This window comes from Triplophysa rosa, linkage group LG3 (genome assembly GCF_024868665.1).
Source record: "Triplophysa rosa linkage group LG3, Trosa_1v2, whole genome shotgun sequence".
Lineage (NCBI taxonomy): Eukaryota > Metazoa > Chordata > Actinopteri > Cypriniformes > Nemacheilidae > Triplophysa > Triplophysa rosa.
The window spans coordinates 9389696-9410722 of record NC_079892.1 but is presented as its reverse complement, the minus strand read 5'-3'; the positions used below and the strand labels follow the sequence as shown (position 1 = coordinate 9410722).

Below are 21027 nucleotides of genomic sequence, written 5' to 3'. Positions count from 1 at the left end.
AAAAGTCATTTACTGTAGAAGATATGTTTTATAATTATGTTTGGGGGAGGAAAGGTTGCATTATCAATACTTTATTACAATTGCATTATAATTACAATTGCATTTTGGCGGGAACAATGTCACTATTTTGCTTTACACAAATGATTTGTATTTTATACAAGCATTGCATTGCGGTGTTATACCCACAACAACCAAAAGGTGGCTTTGACATCGATCTTGAAAATAACAACAACATGCGGCCACTTGGTGGTTCAGTGAGCCTCCTCCTCAGCTCTGTTCAGCCCTGCGCAGGGACTGGCTCTCCCGCAGCCATTTTCTGTCCAACCAAACGGCCGAACAGAGACAAGAACCAACCAGGGCTTCATCGCAGGTTAGTGTGCGGCTCCGGCCAATGATTGTTAACCCATATTGCGTTACATCGAATGGAAATCTCCGCGCGCGACTCTTTTATTATTAGTTGGCGGGGGTAATGAGAAATTAAGCGCGGGAAACGTTAAGCAGCTCGTCGATGTGACAATAAACTGTACAACAGGGCGCGTGGCCCCTTTGTTTACTACGAGCGTTCACGCTTTTACTTGTCCCTCTTATGACCTTCCTGTGGGGTTTTATACATTCACGAATAATAATAACACATCCTTCGTCTTAGTTTATCAAATATATGTAGAGGATATGTAGTTAGTTTTATTTAACGTGTTTAACCGTTTCTACCATATGGCTAGCATGATCGCTAAATTAATTGTTTACCTCATCATTGTTATATTAACCAGTGTGGTGTGTTAACAACATATTGACAAAATATATCTGTATATAACGTAATCATGCATGTCACTACAGTATACAGTGTATATATAAATAGGTTTTTCTTAAATCTAACCCAAACAGCCTGGCTACCATGTGTAATGAACTTTAAAAATACACGTTAAGTTAGACGGTTTAATCGGACGCATGCGCTGACCGGAAGTTAACTTTCGGTCTGTGTTTGGTTATAAGTATTTATGTGATATTTAATTTATATTAATTGAATTAATATTAATGTTTTATTGTATAATAATTGTATAAAATGAATTTAACAATACTCAAGTTAGTAATTGATTCTTTGCGAAGGTCCACCGGAAGTTAAGTTTGGGCCACATAACGTTTGTGTATGTTGTTGCCGCTGAAACCGTCACATAATGGTAGATTACGGTGTCAGTTTTGTTTTAGTTTTCAAAATGGTAAATGTAATGTGTTTATGTGTAATAAAAGTATTCTTGATATGATAATTATAAATAAAATGTGTAAATAAAATACTGTTTAGGCCAAGTCTTGTCCCAGCCACAGCTCCTTTTTCTAAGTATCTGAACAATGGTACATAAATGGAAGACAAAAGGGCTGTGTCCTAAAACCTGTGCTGCCCCAGTAGTATACTTTGCTATTGAATGATTGATCAAAAATGCTGTCTATGAAGATAATTTACTAGGTTAACACTGCAAACAACCTGGTGTTATGGCCCTCATATACTTCATACGTATGATGTAATATGCATTTTGTGTTTTCAGCTTTAGTACAATTTTGTTTTTGTTGCAGATGGACGGAGACGGTTCAACCACAGATGCCTCCCAGCTTGGCATAACAGGAGAATATATGACTGGTGGACACTTTGTTCTCCAAGCTCAAGATGGTAAGTGATCGGTTTGCAGTTATTAGGCTGGATTTATTCACAGAGATTAATGTATTTGAATTAATTTCATTTTAAGATGAGGGTGAAGAGGGACTCAATGACCATGATGATGGGAATGGAAGCAAAGATAACTTTAGGGAACAAGACATCTTTCTCCCCATTGCCAAAGTCGCCCGAATCATGAAGAATGCAGTTCCCCAAACTGGAAAAGTGAGTAATTTTTAAAGCAGTTTGGGAAAGTAAAACATTGCATAATTTTTTGGAATACTTATGTCAGACATACAGTGCAGCTCTCATTATTTGAAGGTAATACGTTGCTCTTATGGAAATTAACACAATTTAGCATGTTTTCCTCCCACTCCAAAGATAGCCAAGGATGCCAAGGAATGTGTTCAGGAGTGTGTTAGCGAGTTCATCAGTTTTATCACTTCAGAAGCCAGAGAGAGGTGCCATCAGGAGAAGCGCAAGACCATAAACGGGGAAGACATCCTGTTTGCCATGTCCACGCTGGGCTTTGATATGTATGTGGAACCTCTTAAACACTACCTGCAGAAGTTCAGAGAGGTATTGTTACTGACATTATATTACACGTCAACATTAGCTTTTACCTGAGACTTAATGTGGAGATCAGGGACTGGGGTGTAATATGTTTCGCTTCATTACTCAGATACTAATAAAAATCTACCATCCATTTTTTATTATAACAAACATTTACGTGTTGACTTTTTTGGGTTCAGCACATTTGATTGACATGGATTCATTATTCTCATGCAGGCCATGAAAGGAGAGAAAGGGATAAGTGCTGTAACTGTATCTGAAGGCATGGGGGAGGAGCTTGCAGATGACACTTTCAGTAAGTCATTCATTATAGGGAGGCTCAAAGATGACGTATTTCTGTATGCAAAACCCCAGAGGCGAGTTAGCATTTTAGGACTTCCAGTTCCATTGTTCCAAAGTCTATGGGTTTTTTGAATGGGTTTTTGGTAAATCGCCCGAAATAAGGTCTGTGGTAAACAAAAACTCTAAATATTTTCACGTTTTGTTCTATGACATAAAACACACCAATTATAACCTGCTTGTGATTTTTTTAAAGCCTTATTGTATCTTAAAAATGGCGGTTGCTAACAAGTTGCTAAGAGCGACTACTTCCTTTGGCAGGGACGCATATAAAGCTCACAAATAATGCAACATGGGCACAAATCTCTTAAAAGTAGATGCGGATTCATTCACAGAGTAATTACTTACCAGGGAACACGTTTTTAAAGGGGTCATATGACACAGCTAAAACGAAAAATATCGTTTGTTTTAGATGTAATGCAATGTCTATGCATGATTTAAGGTTCAAAAACGCTGTATTTTCCACATACCGTGCATGTTTGTATCTCCTCTTTGCTCCGCCTCTCTGAAACACGCGGATTTTTAACAAAGTTTATCGCTCTGAAAAGCAAGGTGTGCTATGATTGGCCAATTAACCAGTGCGTAGTGATTGGTCGAATAGGCTCTCCTGTTTTTTCCAAGTGGTTGATATGCTTAGGACAACATCATGTTGACCCTGGGACAACATTTAAATCAACCAATCAGATTTCAGAAATAAGTTTACAGTTTATTTTAAGTTTAATCTTCCAACCAGGATTAGGTGCTTCTTGACCATTGTTTTTCACTTATCATTTCCCTCTTATTTTAGGGGTAAGTTATGGTTAGGGTTGGGGTTTGGTGTGGGTTTAGGTTTTTTTAATAAAAATGTTGTCCTTAGGTCAACAAAATATGTTGTCCTGAGGACATCAACCACTTGGCAAAATCAGGTCGAGCGGTCGAATACTGCAAGAGTGTGAGGGAAATGTATCGCCTCTTACCATATTTGGAACATCAGGTTCCAAAGCAATTGTACTGACAGGTACGCCCACCTTGCATATACATTTGGGCGGTTTTAGTCAAATCATACCACGAACTGACGTAGATTTGTGGGGGTGTGGTCACACGAGGCGTTTCAGGCCTCGGTCTGGGTGAGCATTCGCTTTTAGATAGAATGCATCTTTTGTTCCGACACTTTAATTTTAGCAATTTTACGTGTCTAATACATGCATGGGCAACTTATAACACACCAAAAACACAGAAAAACATATGTTCGCGCCATATGACCTCTTTAATAAAGTTTGAAAGAGTTGTCGTAGGCTTGGTGGTGGTGATGTTGATATCGAGCGACCTTAAGTGTAGTCTGTTTATAGCATCGTGTTAGCTTTTTACTCCTGCCGATTGTATTTGGCTTCAAAAGTAACTAATGCTGTGTAAATTTGTAAAGATTATCTTGATGGACAAAACGTGTAAACATCATAAACCTTTGTTGATCATGGAGCTTATTTTTTGCGATCGTCCAAAAGTCTACGGGAAAAATGCATAGGCTTTCGGTCGAGGGAACCAGCGCGGCACTTACTTCCAGGTCAGCCCACAAAAATACGTCATCTCTGATCCTCTCCATCGGCACAGACAGAGGCTGCATCCGAAATGGCATACTTCCTTTCCTTACTATATAGTAGGCAAAAAGCGTAGGCAAACGAATAGTATGTCCGAACGTCAGTATTCATAAATGAGTAGGCGTGAAATACCCGGGTGGTGGATTATTGCTCGCGAGATTTGGACGTGCGTAAACTAATGTTGCGTCCGAATATGCCTACTTACCTACTATTTAGTAGGAGAAAACAGTACTTGAACAGAGTAGCATGTCCGAATCGTAGGTATTCATAAAAGTGTGTTTTATATTGTGCATAGTTTTAATTCATAGAATTGAAATACGAAGCATTAATATTGAGCTTATTTTCAGCAGTTTATTTACGTTTATGTTTTATATGTATATATGCCCTTTACAATATTATATATTGCTTAAATTGTTTTTTAACTCGCAGATATGACTAAAGATCATTTTAATCAGGTGGTTTTAACGGATACACTTTGGCGCAATTCAACTTTCTAATCACCTTTCATAAACTAATAATTACAAAACACAAATAAGTCCTAAACCAATTAATAACTAAAATTAAATTACTTATTTATCCAAATGAAAAATTAAGAGATGTGTAAAAAATGGTGTAGTTTTATGGACAAGGAAAGAAAAGAACAGATGAGGAGAAAGTGAAAGTAAAACAAGAACGTGGTCGGATAACATTTGGATAACGTCCATGTTAAAACGTACTTGGCACATACAAAAATCATAGAAGATATTTTCTCAGGTTGTTTTTAATACTACAATGGAATGTATATTAGAGCAACATGGGTGTATATGCGTTAGACACATCAACCAATAGGCAGAATACAGACAAAAGAATAATTAGCAGCAGTTTACAGCATTTTTCTGTTACAAAAAGAACATTCCATTGACATAATCATTCTTCACAATGGGAAGTGTGAATGGGCCTGTTATTGCTGAAATTTAACTGAGAAAACACATCGTAAAATCACAAAGCTTCTGTATTGCTTTTAATTTTTTACTTTTATCAAAAGCATATAGACCTACAAGATAAAAAGGCAAATACATGAAAATAAAAAGCTCTGAATGTGCTGTACATGAAGAAAATTAAAAGCTTTGTTTCATGTGTTGTTTACTTGTACAAACCATATAGTAGGTAAGGTAATTGACGCAACCTGTCTCTTATAACTTAAGTTGTTGTGCTTGTCATTACATCACATGGCTAATCTCTGGCCAACACTCCAGTACAGTAGGTGGCGGATATGCACCTCAAACGTATGTTGCCACCCATCGTTAAAAAGGAAAAGAAGAATTACGTCACATGATCACGTCAATATGGTGGACAACGCCCAGTCGCATTCATACTACACCCATTCAGGCAAAACAGTACGTACCCATTTAGCCCTCGTTAAGTACGTACTTACTGAAATATTATGTATTGTTGGACTTTTTAGGCAGTCCTGCATGTTCAAGAAATTTGCAAGAGACATTTGCTCCAAAAGATATATAAGTTTATTATCAGATGTGAAAAGGACGTAACAAAGCTTTGGGTTGTCAGACGATCTCTCCCAAAAGCCACAAGCCAACAACCCAATCATTTCAAAGACACTCATATTTATTACAGTATGTGACGTCGCTGTCTATCTTCGGGTGACTCCTCCTCTCCCTTTAGGATGTGGGGCTGCTCGCTCTTTCACCAATCACTACTTATACGACCTGTCCTTTCTTATCCTGAATAACATCTTCTTCAACATCACGTGTCATCTAGTTGAGAAACATGTTCTTAGCAAACTCTTTCGTAATTTGGGGAAGTGTCTCCTCTGAGACAGTTTCTTGATGCGACATACGACAACATGTAAAAATACTTTTCAGTAAAAAGAACACTCAATCATCTAATACTTTAATTATGTCAGCGTTGTTTCTTAATCCTATGATTCATTAAAACACATCACAACTCATGATTATACTTAAGAACATATCAGTGGATTGATTCATAACATTTCTATTGTGTTGCTGTTGTGTTGTGTGTGACTGCTTGTGTGTGTGTGTGTGTGTTATTTAGATAATTTATGGTCTCCAACCCCCACTTTCCTGTCTCTTCTGTTTGCCCCAGTAACTTTCCACTAGTAAAATAGAAAGCACATGACCAAAACACACAGCTTAATGAAACATGAAAGAAAACACTTATTGATTATATTGATATTAAATCATACTTTTATCTGAAAAAATATTCCCACAATTCCCTCTCTTGACCTCGAAAGAGGTCACACAAAATCCTAAATCAAATGTATATGATGTGCTACTCCCTTTTGTGTATTCTATCTCTATTCCTCCATATTTCAGTAAGCACTTGTCTGTTGATGTTATTGACCTTCTATGTATAGTTCGCGGTGTGGTGCTATTACCTTCCTTACTTTTTTGTATTCCAAAAATTATCCCTACGATGGTCCCTGCAATTATCCCTAACACACAACAACTTCCAATTTTCCCACAGTTTCATTTTGTTGCTGTTATATTCACCCTCTCTAGTAATATCTTGTTATCTTTACAAAATCAACACTTCTTAAAAACTTAATACCTTAAAACCTGTAAGAAAACACTTCTTAAAAATACACTATTAAACCTGAAAATTGAAAAACATTGAAAAACACTCAAAATCACACAATAATGAAAACTTAATTATAAGGAATAAATGGTTATTTGTATGTCCACGTCCGTGAACACTTCACACAGAATCTTTTGTACTTTCTTGAAGTCTAGTTTATCTATGCCACACCCCAGCCGGGGTACTGAGACACTTCTTACTCTATAAGCCACACACCAATCTCTCATGTGTTTTAGGCTATCTGTGAAACAGTCATATGTTGGTAAATCAGTACATTGTTCTTTGGTTATTAGGTGAAACACAGTGCTGTCTCTTTCCCGGGTTACTGCACACTCACCCGGTTTTTTATTTTGACACCTTACTTTTTCCACTCCAAATTTCTCCTTGAACTGTTTTGCAATACCTGCCCCGTATGCACAATCAGCACTTACACAGTGAGCTAATGGTTCTGTGTATGGACTTGTGAAAATGTCACCTGTTTTGTGTATAATTTGGAGCTGTTGGTGTTGTTCAATAGCAATTTCAGTGTCTGTGTTACCGTTCGCACTCTGTGTATCCTCCCTCTCTTGGACCTGAGTCCTCAGGTCCAAACCAGTGTCAGCAAGAGACCTAGAAGGGGGTCACAAGCTACACAGGATGTTAAATGGAACCAAGTGTCTCCTTTGCCTTGGAGTTGCACACAATGTGAGGTGCGAGCTGTCACACGTATAGATTGAGACCACCGTGGTTCATTCCAGTTTCTGCTGAATTTTCTGATCCTGACCCAGTCTGTTGTGACTGGTGATGGCAGTTCCTCGGGTTGCGCTGGTACAGGAGTTACCTGATGGGAAAAGGTTCGAATCAGAGCTGTTAGTTTATCAAAATACACAGTATGTGACAATGGCTGCACTGTGTCCTCTCTCAACGCCGTGGTTGGTCCTGGAAATTGACGACCTGTAAGTAATTCAAAAGGTGTAAAGCTTGAGATCCTGTTGACAGAAGAACAAATAGACATGAGAGCAATGGGTAAAGCTGACAACCAGTTCATTTTAGTCTGTGCACAGATTTTAGCCAATTTGAGTTTAATCGTCAGGTTCAAACGTTCAACCTTACCTTGGCTAGCGGCATGGTAAACTACACCATACGCATGTGTGAGGCCTAGAGCCTGTTCAACAATTTTCAAATGTTCATTTTTAAAATGGGTGGCATTGTCAGATCTGATACGGCGAGGGAATCCGTAATGTGGTATGTATTGATTGATTAAACACTTGATCACAGCCGTACTATCCTCTCGGCCGACAGGATATGCTTCTGGCCAACCAGTGAAATAATCAACAATCACCAAAACATAGCGTTTACCATGTACTTTTGTGATCATGTCTGTGAAATCAATCACAATCTCCTCCCCTGGGCCTGATGTCAAAGGAAATGAACCTTTCTTTGGTTTGATACTGGGTTTCACATTATGTTCCTGACAGATAGAACAACTTGTCACGTGACCTGACACCATTGATTGCAAAAATGGATGCCACCAATGTTCAAGAACACGCATCATCTGTTTATCATTGACATGGCTGAGACCATGAGCTTGAGTTAACATTGAGCCGGACAGTGACACAGGCAATGCCGGACGTCCATCTGGTGCTTGCCATAGACCATCACTAGCACAGATGCCTCCATGCTGTGACCAAACTGATTGTTCTTCAGGGGCAGATATCTGTTGTTCCTTTATCAGATATTCTCTAGTGAATCTTGGCAAAAGATCAGTACAAGCTCCGTCTGATCTCACCACCTGCTGATTGGCAACATAGCCAGCCGCAGTTTTGGCAGCTAGATCAGCTGCATTGTTTCCATCAGTGATATGGGAATCATTTTTGGAATGTCCTGGACATTTAATAACTGCTACCTCTTTGGGTATCATCAGAGCCTCTAAAAGGTCTCTGGCTTCACATGCATGCGTAATTGGTCGACCTGTAGATGTGGTGAACCCACATCTTTGCCATAAGGGCATTTCCACGTGGACAGCTGTTACAACATATGCTGAATCGGAATATATGTTCACACGGGTCTCACCAGCATAGTACAAGGCTCTGGTTACTGCAATCATCTCTGCTCTCTGTGCTGACTGTTTTCCTGTCAACAATTCAGATTCTCTGGTCACTAATGAACTCCCTACCTGTTCCACTACTGCATATGCTGCTTTCAGGCTACCATCTTCTGCTCTGAAACAACAACCATCTGTGAAAAGTGTTCTAACTGGTGGTGGGCTAGTCAATGGAACAGCTGACAAATCTTCCCTGATTTTAGATGCTTTCTCAGTGATGGGTGCACAATCATGTGGTTGGCCTTCAGTCATCAGATCAGCCATGTTTATGCCTTCATGTGTGTATGTTAGATTTGGACTGGTCAGAATCTTGGCAATGCGTCTTTGTCGCAAAGGAGAAAACGTGAATGATGATGAATTTACAAAAGACATGATGGAATGTGTTGTCAGGATTGTTAATGGATGACCCATAACAATGTGTGAAGTCTTGTGTACTACCTTAGCCAGGCCTGCTGCGAACCTAGAACAAAGAGGTTGTCTCTGCTCCACACAGTCTAAAAGTACACTGGCATACATCAGAACTTTTCTCCTACCCTGGTCTTTTTGGAATAGGACACCGTGTGCACTGGATCCTGACTCAGAGGTATCCAGGAAAAATGGTAACTCATAATTAGCACAGCTCAGGTGCACTGCATGAGCTAATTGTGTCTTAAGGTCAATGAACGTCCGTTCAGCCTCTGGTGTCCACTGAAGTTCTGCTCTCAGATTTTTCATGCCATGTTCCTTGATCAATTGTCTTAAAGGCAAGGTTAGTGAAACATACATGGGAATGTAATGTCTACTGAATCCTGTCAAACCTAGAAATGACAACATGTCTTTCACTGTGGTTGGCTTGGGATGGCTCAGTATACCCTGTCTTTGTGTTCCTGTCAAAGTTGAACCCTGTGCCGTGATCAGTCGACCCAAAAATGTAACACAAGGTCTGCAAACCTGCAGTTTGTCCTTGCTTACCTTAAACCCAGACTTATGCAACTGAAGTAACACAAGTCTGGTGGCTTCCAAGCATGCCTTTTCTGTTGTGGCAGCCAGCAATAGGTCATCAACATACATGATCATGACACAGTTTTCAGGTAAGCTACAGTCCTGTAGCTGTTGTTTCAAAACATGATTAAAAATTCCTGGGGATAGAATAAATCCCTGAGGTAATCTGTTATAGGAATACTGGCGCCCCCTGTATGTAAAAGCCAAACATGCTTTGCACTCCTCTGCAATTGGAATACAAAAGAATGCATTTGCCAAATCAATGCATGTGAACCATTGATGTGCTGGTGTCAAGGTAGATAATGAAATATATGGGTTTGGCACAGTCATTGTGGGTGTTGCCACAATGGAATTGATATTTCTTAGATCATGTACCAATCTGTACTTGTTAGTTCCTGGTTTTGGCACAGGAAAAATTGGTGTGTTCCAATCTGAAATATAGGGTGTTATAACTCCCCTTTCCATTAGTCCAGCGACAGTGGTGGCTACACCTTGTTCTGCCTCTGGTTTGTTATGATACTGTGGGACCCAAATGGGTGAATTGGTTTTTATGCTGAAACTTACAGGTTTAATGTTACAAAATCCTACATCTGTTGGTCCCTGAGACCATAAATCATTTGGTAATGAATCTATCATGTTCTGTGCTTCCTCAGCATCAGTTCTTTCCCTGCCATGACATCTGGAAATCTGTTTGTGTGTTAAAATTCCTGTGTCTTCTGTTGGGTCCTGGACCCAATATGCTTTCTGTGTCTCAGAATAAAGGATACCCCTTCTCTCTGTGGGTTCCCAGTCTGTTGTTGCTAATAGTCTCTTAGTCATGTTGCCTAGCTCCCTAGCTTCATGATTTGGATGTAATGCCAAAGAAATGTGTGGTACAGCTGTGTCAGACATTTCATACCATTTTATTTGTTCCTCAGTTAAGTTGACAGGTGTGACTACTCCTTCTTTCCCTACCATGATGCCAGATCCCTGGATCACCCATTTGCTGTCTTCAATGTCCTGAAAAAGATCTTGATATTGTGTTGTGTCATTCCTATCATAAAATAAGGTACAGTGTAATGGGTCAATTGGTGGTAGGAAAATGTCTATGTTTGTGATCCATTGGCGATGTTCATTATACCTAGATACTACACTGTTTGGGGCTACACTGAGATCTAATTCAACCCAATAGATATCTGCATCTTCCAACTCACCACATGATGTCAGCATCCACTGACTGTCTGTTGTGTGACCTGAAAGTGAACAATTTGTTTGTGAACCGTCAGGAAATGTAACTATGACCCCTTCTGGTGAACATAGGATACTTGCTCCTAATTTGATCAATAAATCTCTTCCTAAAAGGGGGATGGGTGCATTACAGGAGTACAGGAATGAGTGTGTCAATATTTGTTTGTTAACTTGTACTTTTAACAATTTTGTCATAGGCCATTTTTGTACCACACCAGAGAACCCTATTACTCCAACTGAACGGTTTGTGAGATCACTAGTATCAATGGTGCCTTTTGTAACAGTGGAGTAAGTAGCTCCAGTATCGACCAGAGCTTTTAGTGGTGTTTGGTTTACCACTATTTCCATGAGAGGTTCAGCCAATCCTCTCATGGTAGTTCTCTGTGGGCCCCTTCAACATTCCTCCGCCCCACCCTCCGGGCCCCATGTTGGGTGCACAGGCACCTGTAGGTTGGAGGGTGACGAGAGGCGTTGCCCCGGGTTGTGTGGGGTTTGTGGTCCCCCGCCAAGACCACCGGAACCACCTCTATGAGGACCCCATCCCCCCGCAGGTGGACCGTTATATTGACCTTGTGGCTGTGATTGGTGTTCTGGACAATCTCTGAACCAATGTCCATTTCTGCCACACCCAAAGCACTGATTCCCGTTCTGCCCCCCTCTCCCTTGGCGTCCCTGTCTTTGGCCATTTCCTCTCCAAGGGGGTCCCTGCCTACGATTGTGGCCTTGGGCATAACGTTGGTTGTTAAATGGATGTTGGTATTTGGGTCCTCCAAAGGGAGAACCACTGTAAGGTGGGCCTTGGTATGGGTCTATGGGTTGGGGTGCATTAGTTGCTTGTTGTGACATTTGTTTGGTCTTTTTTGTTGTTCCCTCACTCTTAGCCTTCTCTAATTGTAATTTCAACAGTTGTGTTTTGACCTTTTCTAATTCTTCTTCTTCTTTGCTGACCCTCTCTACAGCCCTATCAGTGTGGTGCACTAAATGTCTTTCCCATACTTCATTAGTTGCAACTGGAATGTCTGGGTTATTCTCCATGGATTGTTTAACTCCATTTGGAGCTCCTGTCATGACTGCTGTTCTGAATATGTCTCTTGTTACCGGATTAATTAGACTATTTTCTTCAACCATTTGTTCCCATTCAGCAGCACAACGGAAATAATAGGCTGCTCCAGTCTCACCTGGCTTAATGACGGAATTTAATGTTTGGTATCACAGTTGGTGGTACAGGATATAACGCGTCTAATGTCTCGCCAACATCGTGCTTACCCTTGAAATAGAGTCTCATTTGCGTCCAGTAGTGCAGAACTTCACCTCCAAATTCCCTGCAAATTTGTGAGGCTGTCAGTATTTGTCCTAACAGGCATCTCAAGTCACCCAAAGCCAAATCAAGCCATGACAGTAGGTGTTAATTTACTCAGCCATCTGCTGCCCCCAGAAGTAATGAGGTGGCAGTTTACTCACTATATGCTGTCATATCACTATGTGACCAGGGCTGGTACTGAAGATTCCCACCTGGTCTCTGCATCAATGGTGCCTGTATCTGAGGTGCCATTATTTGATTACCTGGACCATATAAAACAAACTCCCTTTCCCATGGACCCGATTTGCTTCTCAATCTATTGCTATTGGTCCATCGACAATCATGTCCCCTGTAATTTCGCACCTTACATTGATTCTCCTGTTCGTTAAGACAGCGGGGTGTTGATGTATGTTTTGGTTGCTGTGTCGTACGTATGGTTCCTTACTCTTATCCTCTTCCTCACTCTCATCATCGTTCCCCTCCTCATCAGTCGAGTTCGCCTTCTGACTATTCTGGGTGTTTTCCACACTTCTATGGCTTCTCTGGCCTATGAATGTGTCATCCACATCCTTCCTTACTACTGATACCAGGTGTCAAATTCTGTTCCAAAGCCTGTATCTGGTTGTAACTCCTGTTAGAGTCTACATCTACTTCTCCACTGTTTATCTCTACCACCATCTGCTGGTGGGACGGCTCATATGGACGGAGGATGGCTTAATGAAGGATATATTGAAGGTATGTGTTTCTGAAGGGGAGGAGCTGTATGGGTTAGTCTGAATGCTTCCTGTTTTCTTCATGTATCTTTCTACTACTGAGCATGTTCACCTCTTCTCTCCATCTGTATTCTGGATGCTGAGTGCGTAGTCTGTTAAGCCACTCTAGTCCATCCTTCAATGTTCTTTTTTAATTTTCTTCACTGCTTGTGTTTCCCTGTCATTATACCACTTAACTTATGCTTTCTCTTCAACATGTCTCACGTAACTTATATGTGCTTTCTTTTCCATTCTCTAACTTTCGGTCGCATAGGGACACATTTTCTCCTTCTTCTGCATCCCATCCAATATCATCACATCAACGCTATCCACATTTGATCTAATCTCTTTCTGTCTCTGTTTCTTATCCTTGCTGGTCTCAGTCTGTGCTAACTAACATATCGTTTAACCTTTTGCCACTGCAGCAACTACTGGCTGACACCCGTATCCATCACATTCTTTTTGAAATTCAGCCATTTTACACACAATTGTACTTCGAGTTTCAACAATCTTTACAGCCTTAGTATTCCCACATGTTATATATAGGCTGGGTCACCTAATTTTCCTGAAATTATTCACTTATAAAACTCTCAGTCATCAACGAGACATTGTGACACTTTTTTTCAATCGCTTTCACAGTATTACAGTTCAACTCTTACAGTTTACACAAAATTTCGGAATATCCTTTACTGAGTCGCCGACTCAGAAGGACTCCAACCCGCAGATTTACTGGTCTTTTCAAGGCCTCTACGAGAATTACCGTTTCAATCGAGGGCTCCAACCCGAGAATTACGTGTTATTTAATGAGGCTCGCAGAATTTACGTTATCAATGAGGCTTACCACCAATTGTACTTTATTCAGAATCGACGGGCTCCAACCCAACATTCTACTACGCACGTCAACATCCAGTTTTTTATGACTGCAGAGTCTTTTCACATCTGATTTATTTAAAACCTGTGTTTTACGTATTTTACCAGTAACTTCTTTCTTACAGAATGTTCATCTAGTTCAACACAACAATTTGAGTATATTCAAAAGCAGAATTTCGATTAAACAGGCTTCTGCTTACCTCTGTTTGTTTAAGGTCGACCTGTGTGTTGAACCGGATCCGTTCTGTTCCCTCACTTGCAAATGTGCTGATGTCTGTTCAAAAATCACGTCACGGGTCACCAATTGTTGGACTTTAAAGGCAGTCCTGCATGTTCAGAAATTTGAAGAGACAATTTGCTCAAAAGTAATATAAGGTTTTATTATCAGATGTGAAAAGTTGTAACAAAGCTTTGGGTTGTCAGACGACCTCCAAAAAGCCAACAACAACAACAACCCAGATCATTTCCTGACATGCATATTTATACAGTATGTGACGTCGTTCCATCTTCTGACTCCTCCCCTGCCTTGTAAGGAGTGCTGCACCAATCACCATGCATATCTGCAAAACATCTATGCAACACATGTTTTGCAACGCGTGGTCAGCTGCTAATAAAGAGGAAGTGTCGTCTAGAGACAGTTTCATATCGCAAAACAACATGTAAAAATACTTTCAGTAAAAAACTCAATCATCTAATGCTTTTAATTATGCAGCATTGTTTCTTAATCCTATGATTCAATAAGACACATCAAAACTCATGATTGTACTTAAAACATATGCAATGGATTAATTCATAACTCTGTGTGTGTGTTAGTTGGTTAGACTCGTCAAAACGAGCTGTGATGATTCTGCACGTACACACAGTTAGTTCCTCTTCTGCGGTTAAGCTAGTTTCCTGTTTTTCTGTTACAAACAGTCTAATATTCGACAGAAATTTTCACTGAGCAACACAGCAAACACATTTAAACAAACACAATGCAATGATTATTAATGAAATTCACTTATTGATTATATAGTAATTACTTCATACTCATATTCTGAATAATATTTCCCACACTGTGTAAATTTGTAAAGATTATCTTGATGGACAAAACGTGTAAACATCATAAACCTTTGTTGATCATGGAGCTTATTTTTTGCGATCGTCCAAAAGTCTACGGGAAAAATGCATAGGCTTTCGGTCGAGGGAACCAGCGCGGCACTTACTTCCAGGTCAGCCCACAAAAATACGTCATCTCTGATCCTCTCCATCGGCACAGACAGAGGCTGCATCCGAAATGGCATACTTACTTTCCTTACTATATAGTAGGCAAAAAGCGTAGGCAAACGAATAGTATGTCCGAACGTCAGTATTCATAAATGAGTAGGCGTGAAATACCCGGGTGGTGGATTATTGCTCGCGAGATTTGGACGTGCGTAAACTAATGTTGCGTCCGAATATGCCTACTTACCTACTATTTAGTAGGAGAAAACAGTACTTGAACAGAGTAGCATGTCCGAATCGTAGGTATTCATAAAAGTGTGTTTTATATTGTGCATAGTTTTAATTCATAGAATTGAAATACGAAGCATTAATATTGAGCTTATTTTCAGCAGTTTATTTACGTTTATGTTTTATATGTATATATGCCCTTTACAATATTATATATTGCTTAAATTGTTTTTTAACTCGCAGATATGACTAAAGATCATTTTAATCAGGTGGTTTTAACGGATTTCTAATCACCTTTCATAAACTAATAATTACAAAACACAAATAAGTCCTAAACCAATTAATAACTAAAATTAAATTACTTATTTATCCAAACGAAAAATTAAGAGATGTGTAAAAAATGGTGTAGTTTTATGGACAAGGAAAGAAAAGAACAGATGAGGAGAAAGTGAAAGTAAAACGAGAACGTGGTCGGATAACATTTGGATAACGTCCATGTTAAAACGTACTTGGCACATAAAAAAATCATAGAAGATATTTTCTCAGGTTGTTTTTAATACTACAATGGAATGTATATTAGAGCAACATGGGTGTATATGCGTTAGACACATCAACCAATAGGCAGAATACAGACAAAAGAATAATTAGCAGCAGTTTACAGCATTTTTCTGTTACAAAAAGAACATTCCATTGACATAATCATTCTTCACAATGGGAAGTGTGAATGGGCCTGTTATTGCTGAAATTTAACTGAGAAAACACATCGTAAAATCACAAAGCTTCTGTATTGCTTTTAATTTTTTACTTTTATCAAAAGCATATAGACCTACAAGATAAAAAGGCAAATACATGAAAATAAAAAGCTCTGAATGTGCTGTACATGAAGAAAATTAAAAGCTTTGTTTCATGTGTTGTTTACTTGTACAAACCATATAGTAGGTAAGGTAATTGACGCAACCTGTCTCTTATAACTTAAATTGTTGTGCTTGTCATTACATCACATGGCTAATCTCTGGCCAACACTCCAGTACAGTAGGTGGCGGATATGCACCTCAAACGTATGTTGCCACCCGTCGTTAAAAAGGAAAAGAAGAATTACGTCACATGATCACGTCAATATGGTGGACAACGCCCAGTCGCATTCATACTACACCCATTCAGGCAAAACAGTACGTACCCATTTAGCCCACGTTAAGTACGTACTTACTGAAATTAAGTACAAACTCATTGAGTATGCCATTTCGGATGCAGCCAGAGAGTCATTATATTAATGGGACAATTGAACCTGTTCTCAAATGTCATAATCTGGATCCATAACTTTGGCATTTTGGATTGAATTAATGAAATGTAATATTTTTTCCTTGAAGCAAATCAACTACCTGCAGGGATTATAACAGCTGACGGACAGCAACAAAATGTGATGGTTTACACGACTTCTTATCAGCAGGTAAGAATAGTCCTCAGTAAAAGATGCTCACCTAGTGAATAAATTAAAAGCAAACATTTTAATAAAAATAACCTGAAAGGGTAAGGGTTGTTGTTAAAAAGACTTTGTGTTTTATGTTACAGATCCCCGGTGTTCAGCAGCTTCAGTTCTCTTGAATATGCACTGCGTAAAGAAACCAACACTTATCCTCAAAAATGAAACCTCCATGCTTCCACACACAAGTGAAGGTCATGAATGGTTGGGGCTGTTCATCAGTACTTCTGTGAACCCATTTCTTGTGCTCTTTGAGGGTCAAAGTTTAGCCTGTTATGCCAGCTATGTGTGGTCTGCGAAGACTCATTTTCATTTTAAGTGACTAGTTTTGTTGGATGTTACTTTTTGTTTTCGTCATGCATTTGGAGTTTTATGCATTAGGGTTAAAGGGGTTTTAAGGGGTAATTCATCTCACTATTCAAGCAATAAAAACAGAACACGTGAATCTTCCCGCATTTAATGGAATGAGTGGGTTGCTTCTTTTTTTTTATAGATACAAATGTCAGGTTGCATGTGTATTTTCAGTTGATGTTAACGCTTAAAATGTGATTGGGGTTTTTGTAAATAATTCATATCTTCTGTACAGTTGTTTTTGTTTTCATGAATTTGTATTAAACTCAACTCAACAGAAGGAACAATTTCAAAGCAATGTGATTTGATCAGTCAAAAGACAAGTCATAAAAACAAGTTTTATTTTCCCTATGCAAAATATTACAATGAAATTTGCCAATAGACATGATAATTGGGCTATGGCCCAGATTCATTATGAACTTGTGTATATTTTTCTTTTATGTGTTTTACCTCCTATGATGTTTGCATTTAATAAATCTTTAGTAATAATCATCTCTTTAGACTACAGTGCAGGATAAATCTGTATACGGTTTTGCATATCATATTTATAAAAAAATGTAAAACAAACATACACATTTTGCTTGGTTGGGGATGTTTGTAAAACAGAAGTTAAACATGTCTAATCTTATTTTTAAATGTTTAAAAGTTAAATGTCAATTTCAGAACCTAAATAATCACCACAAAAATCCTTTATCTGCTGTGTGATGCTATAAACGTCTAGACATAGTCGTTATCACAAACATTAGAGATATTTAAATTTCCGGGTGTACGTGTGTTCACCACTTGCTGTGTGTGTGTTCACTACTCTCTGGATGGGTTAAATGCAGAGGTCACATTTCGGGTATGGGTCACCATATCTGACTAAATAATCACCTCAAAAATCCTTTATCTGCCGTGTGATGCTATAAACGTCTAGACAGTCATTATCACAAACATTAGAGATATTTACATTTCTTTGAATGAATAGCATCAAAGGAGCTGTCCTGGCCAGCAGAATAAGACATTATGGGGTACTTTTGCTTTGTTAAATGGGGGTGTCAGGGCTGTGCTGGAGAGGTGGTGTCATGGCTCTGCTTCCTTATTCATGTTTTTCTTGGTCCTGTAGCAGAGCCATGGCAAAGCCTTTGGTTATGTGTGGAGAGAAACATATTATTGTCCTTTTGACAATAATATACGTTCTCTCCAGTGTCTCATCTCTGTTTCCCGCCATCTCGTTTCCTCGTTATCCTTCCCTAAGTGTTTAATGTACCACACCTGCCCCATGTCGTTATCCCTCATTTGTGTTCCTATATTTACCCTCATGTTTCTTTGTCCTGTGCTAGTGTATTACGTATGTGTGATGTGCATGTGTTTATGGTGTCTAGTGAAGTGCCATGTTTTGTTACCTCCTGCGGTTTCCTGTTTATACTCTTGCTTGTGTTCTTGTTCCAGTTCGTGATCTTTAAAGTAAGTCTAGTTAGTGTTCGTTGTTTTTTGGTTGTCTAGTATTGTTTTAAGTTGTCAGTTTAGTCTAGTCAGTTTATGTTCTTGTTACCCTCTCTACCGTTTTACCCCCTCGTGGGTGTTTTGTTTTGTACTTTTGTTTATTGTTTAAAATAAATATATTTATCTCGTGTTAACCCCTTCACTGCCTGCCTGCGCTTGGGTTCTTCCCCTTACCATTCCTGACAGGTGGGGTGGCGCATGATGTGTCGTAGAGAAAATGGCCCAAACATATACCATAACACAAGATAGAATTAAAACATCACTAATTCAGTAGACAAAGATTTATAAAAAGGCCATGAATAAAAAACCCATAAACACTGACAGCACAGGGTGGGCAATAAATGATAGGGTCATTAATGTGTACAAAAGTCATGTCTATTAGCGTTTAGTATGTAATGCAGAATGCAAAATTTAGTATGTAATGCAAAATTTACATTAACCAAAAATGTACCAGTGTGTTTTATTAACATGGTTTTAATATTTGTTATTTGAATGGAAAATCCTAGGTAGTTTGGTTTAAAGACTATAATTACCTGTGTCTGGACATCTTCCTGTGGGGGAGTCTGTCATGATTCTGCCTCATCTGTCGTGTCTTTCTTAATCTTGTGGCAGAATCACGGCAGGATCCCCTGTTTAATGTGGAGAGAAGCATTTTGGCCCACTTGGCTTTCCACATGCTCTCTCTGGTCACGTCTTTGGCCCCGCCCTTCTCATTCCTCGTATAGCTTTCCACCTGTGTCCCATTACCCACACCTGCCCATTGTTATTGTCCTTTGTTAGTCTCCCTTTATAATGCCCTTGTGTATATTGTCCTGTGGTCGTGCATTGTACTTGTGTGCTTACCTATACTTACCCAGGTGTTTGTACCGCTGTGCTCCTGTGCATGTTTGCTGTGAATACCCTAGTCAAGTCTAGTACGTGTTTAATTTATGGCTAGTGTTGTTTAGTTTAGTTTAATTTAGTCTAGTCTTAGATAGTCTACGTCCTGTCTGCTTTCTGTTATCTTGTTTTCTCGTTTATACCCCATGGTGGGCCTTTGTTTTGTGTTTTATAAATAAATCCCTGTGTTAACCCCTTCAACACTGCCTGCAATTGGGTTCTTCCCCCCGCGTTTCATGACAGAGTCTCTGTGTTATCTGTAAGTTTCAGATGGTTGGGTGTGAAATGTATCACGAGAGGATTTCAATTGAAAAGTGTCAAGTCAAGAACACATTCAGGATTTTTTCTAGCCCTTTCTTAAAAGCAATTAGTAACTATTTTGTTTAATCCATTTTAACATTTAAACTAAAATCCAACCGATAATTGGCAGACTCTTAATATACATAGCATTTCAACATAAATCATCTTCAGCTTGACTGAATAAAAGGTCAAAAAGTAAAAAAAAGTGACACTTCATCATGATTGACAGAATGGTGATATACTTGACAATATTGTATGATTTATAGCTCATTTATAACAGACACCACCACCATCTTCATCCATCAATCACACAAACGTGTGTGACATGCAGCCGCCGTGAAATGTGATTGGTTCATCAAATAAAATGTTTGTATCTTGTTAGATATTTTTTATTTCTAAACAGAAAATTTTGACAGCAGTTATAAGGAGATGCTGTTGAGGAAAATCAGTCTAAAAACTTCGAAAGAATTTCACAAACGAAGAAGGTCCATGTGTCATGAGAATTAAACTTTATTTGCTCGAGCAAACAAAGTGAGATGTCCACAAAGCATCTGAAAATACAGCATTTTGCATCAGTAGTTATACACAAACTTCAGAAGGCGGTCTCCGCCCTTTACCAATCAGGTATGGTCCTGTTGTATTTTATTTTCTTTGGCCAATCCTATTTCGTCTGCTACCATTATTTCCTAAGCAACAAGGTTAGGGTTTCAACTGTGGCAGACCAATCATAATTTAGTTTTTTAAATAAATTTACATACAATAGGCTACTTTTCTCTTTGATATCAAAACATGTTTTTACCAAGATCACTGGACCAAGACCATTACTCACACACAGTGGAAAGTCCCCAGAGTTTGGGAAAGCTTTGGTTGGGTCACTTTTAGGTCATAGTGTTGGACTTTTTAGGCAGTCCTGCATGTTCAAAAATTTGCACAGAGACGTTCTCCAAAATCGATTAGAAGTTTATTATCAGATGTAAAAAGGAGTAACAAAGCTTTGGGTTGTCAGACGATCTCCTCACTCCACCACAAGCCAACAACCCAAATTATTCAAAAACACCCATATTTATTCAGTATGTGACGTCGCTCGCATCTTCTGACTCCTCCTCTGCCTTTTAAGGAGTGCTGCTCCCTTTCCACCAATCACCGTGAACCAGGTTATCTG

The 21027-nt window shown here is 39.1% G+C and overlaps 1 protein-coding gene across 1 annotated transcript; it reads left to right on the top strand.

Moving 5' to 3' along the window:
* The first annotated feature begins 259 nt into the window (after nt 1-259).
* nfybb (nuclear transcription factor Y, beta b) lies at nt 260-17693 on the top strand. Its single transcript, XM_057329587.1, has 7 exons — nt 260-370; nt 1567-1660; nt 1737-1870; nt 2027-2224; nt 2435-2513; nt 16738-16817; nt 16940-17693. The coding sequence occupies exons 2-7, from the start codon at nt 1567-1569 to the stop codon at nt 16970-16972; spliced, it is 618 nt and encodes a 205-aa protein (XP_057185570.1). The 5' UTR covers nt 260-370; the 3' UTR covers nt 16973-17693.
* Nucleotides 17694-21027: the final 3334 nt, after the last annotated feature.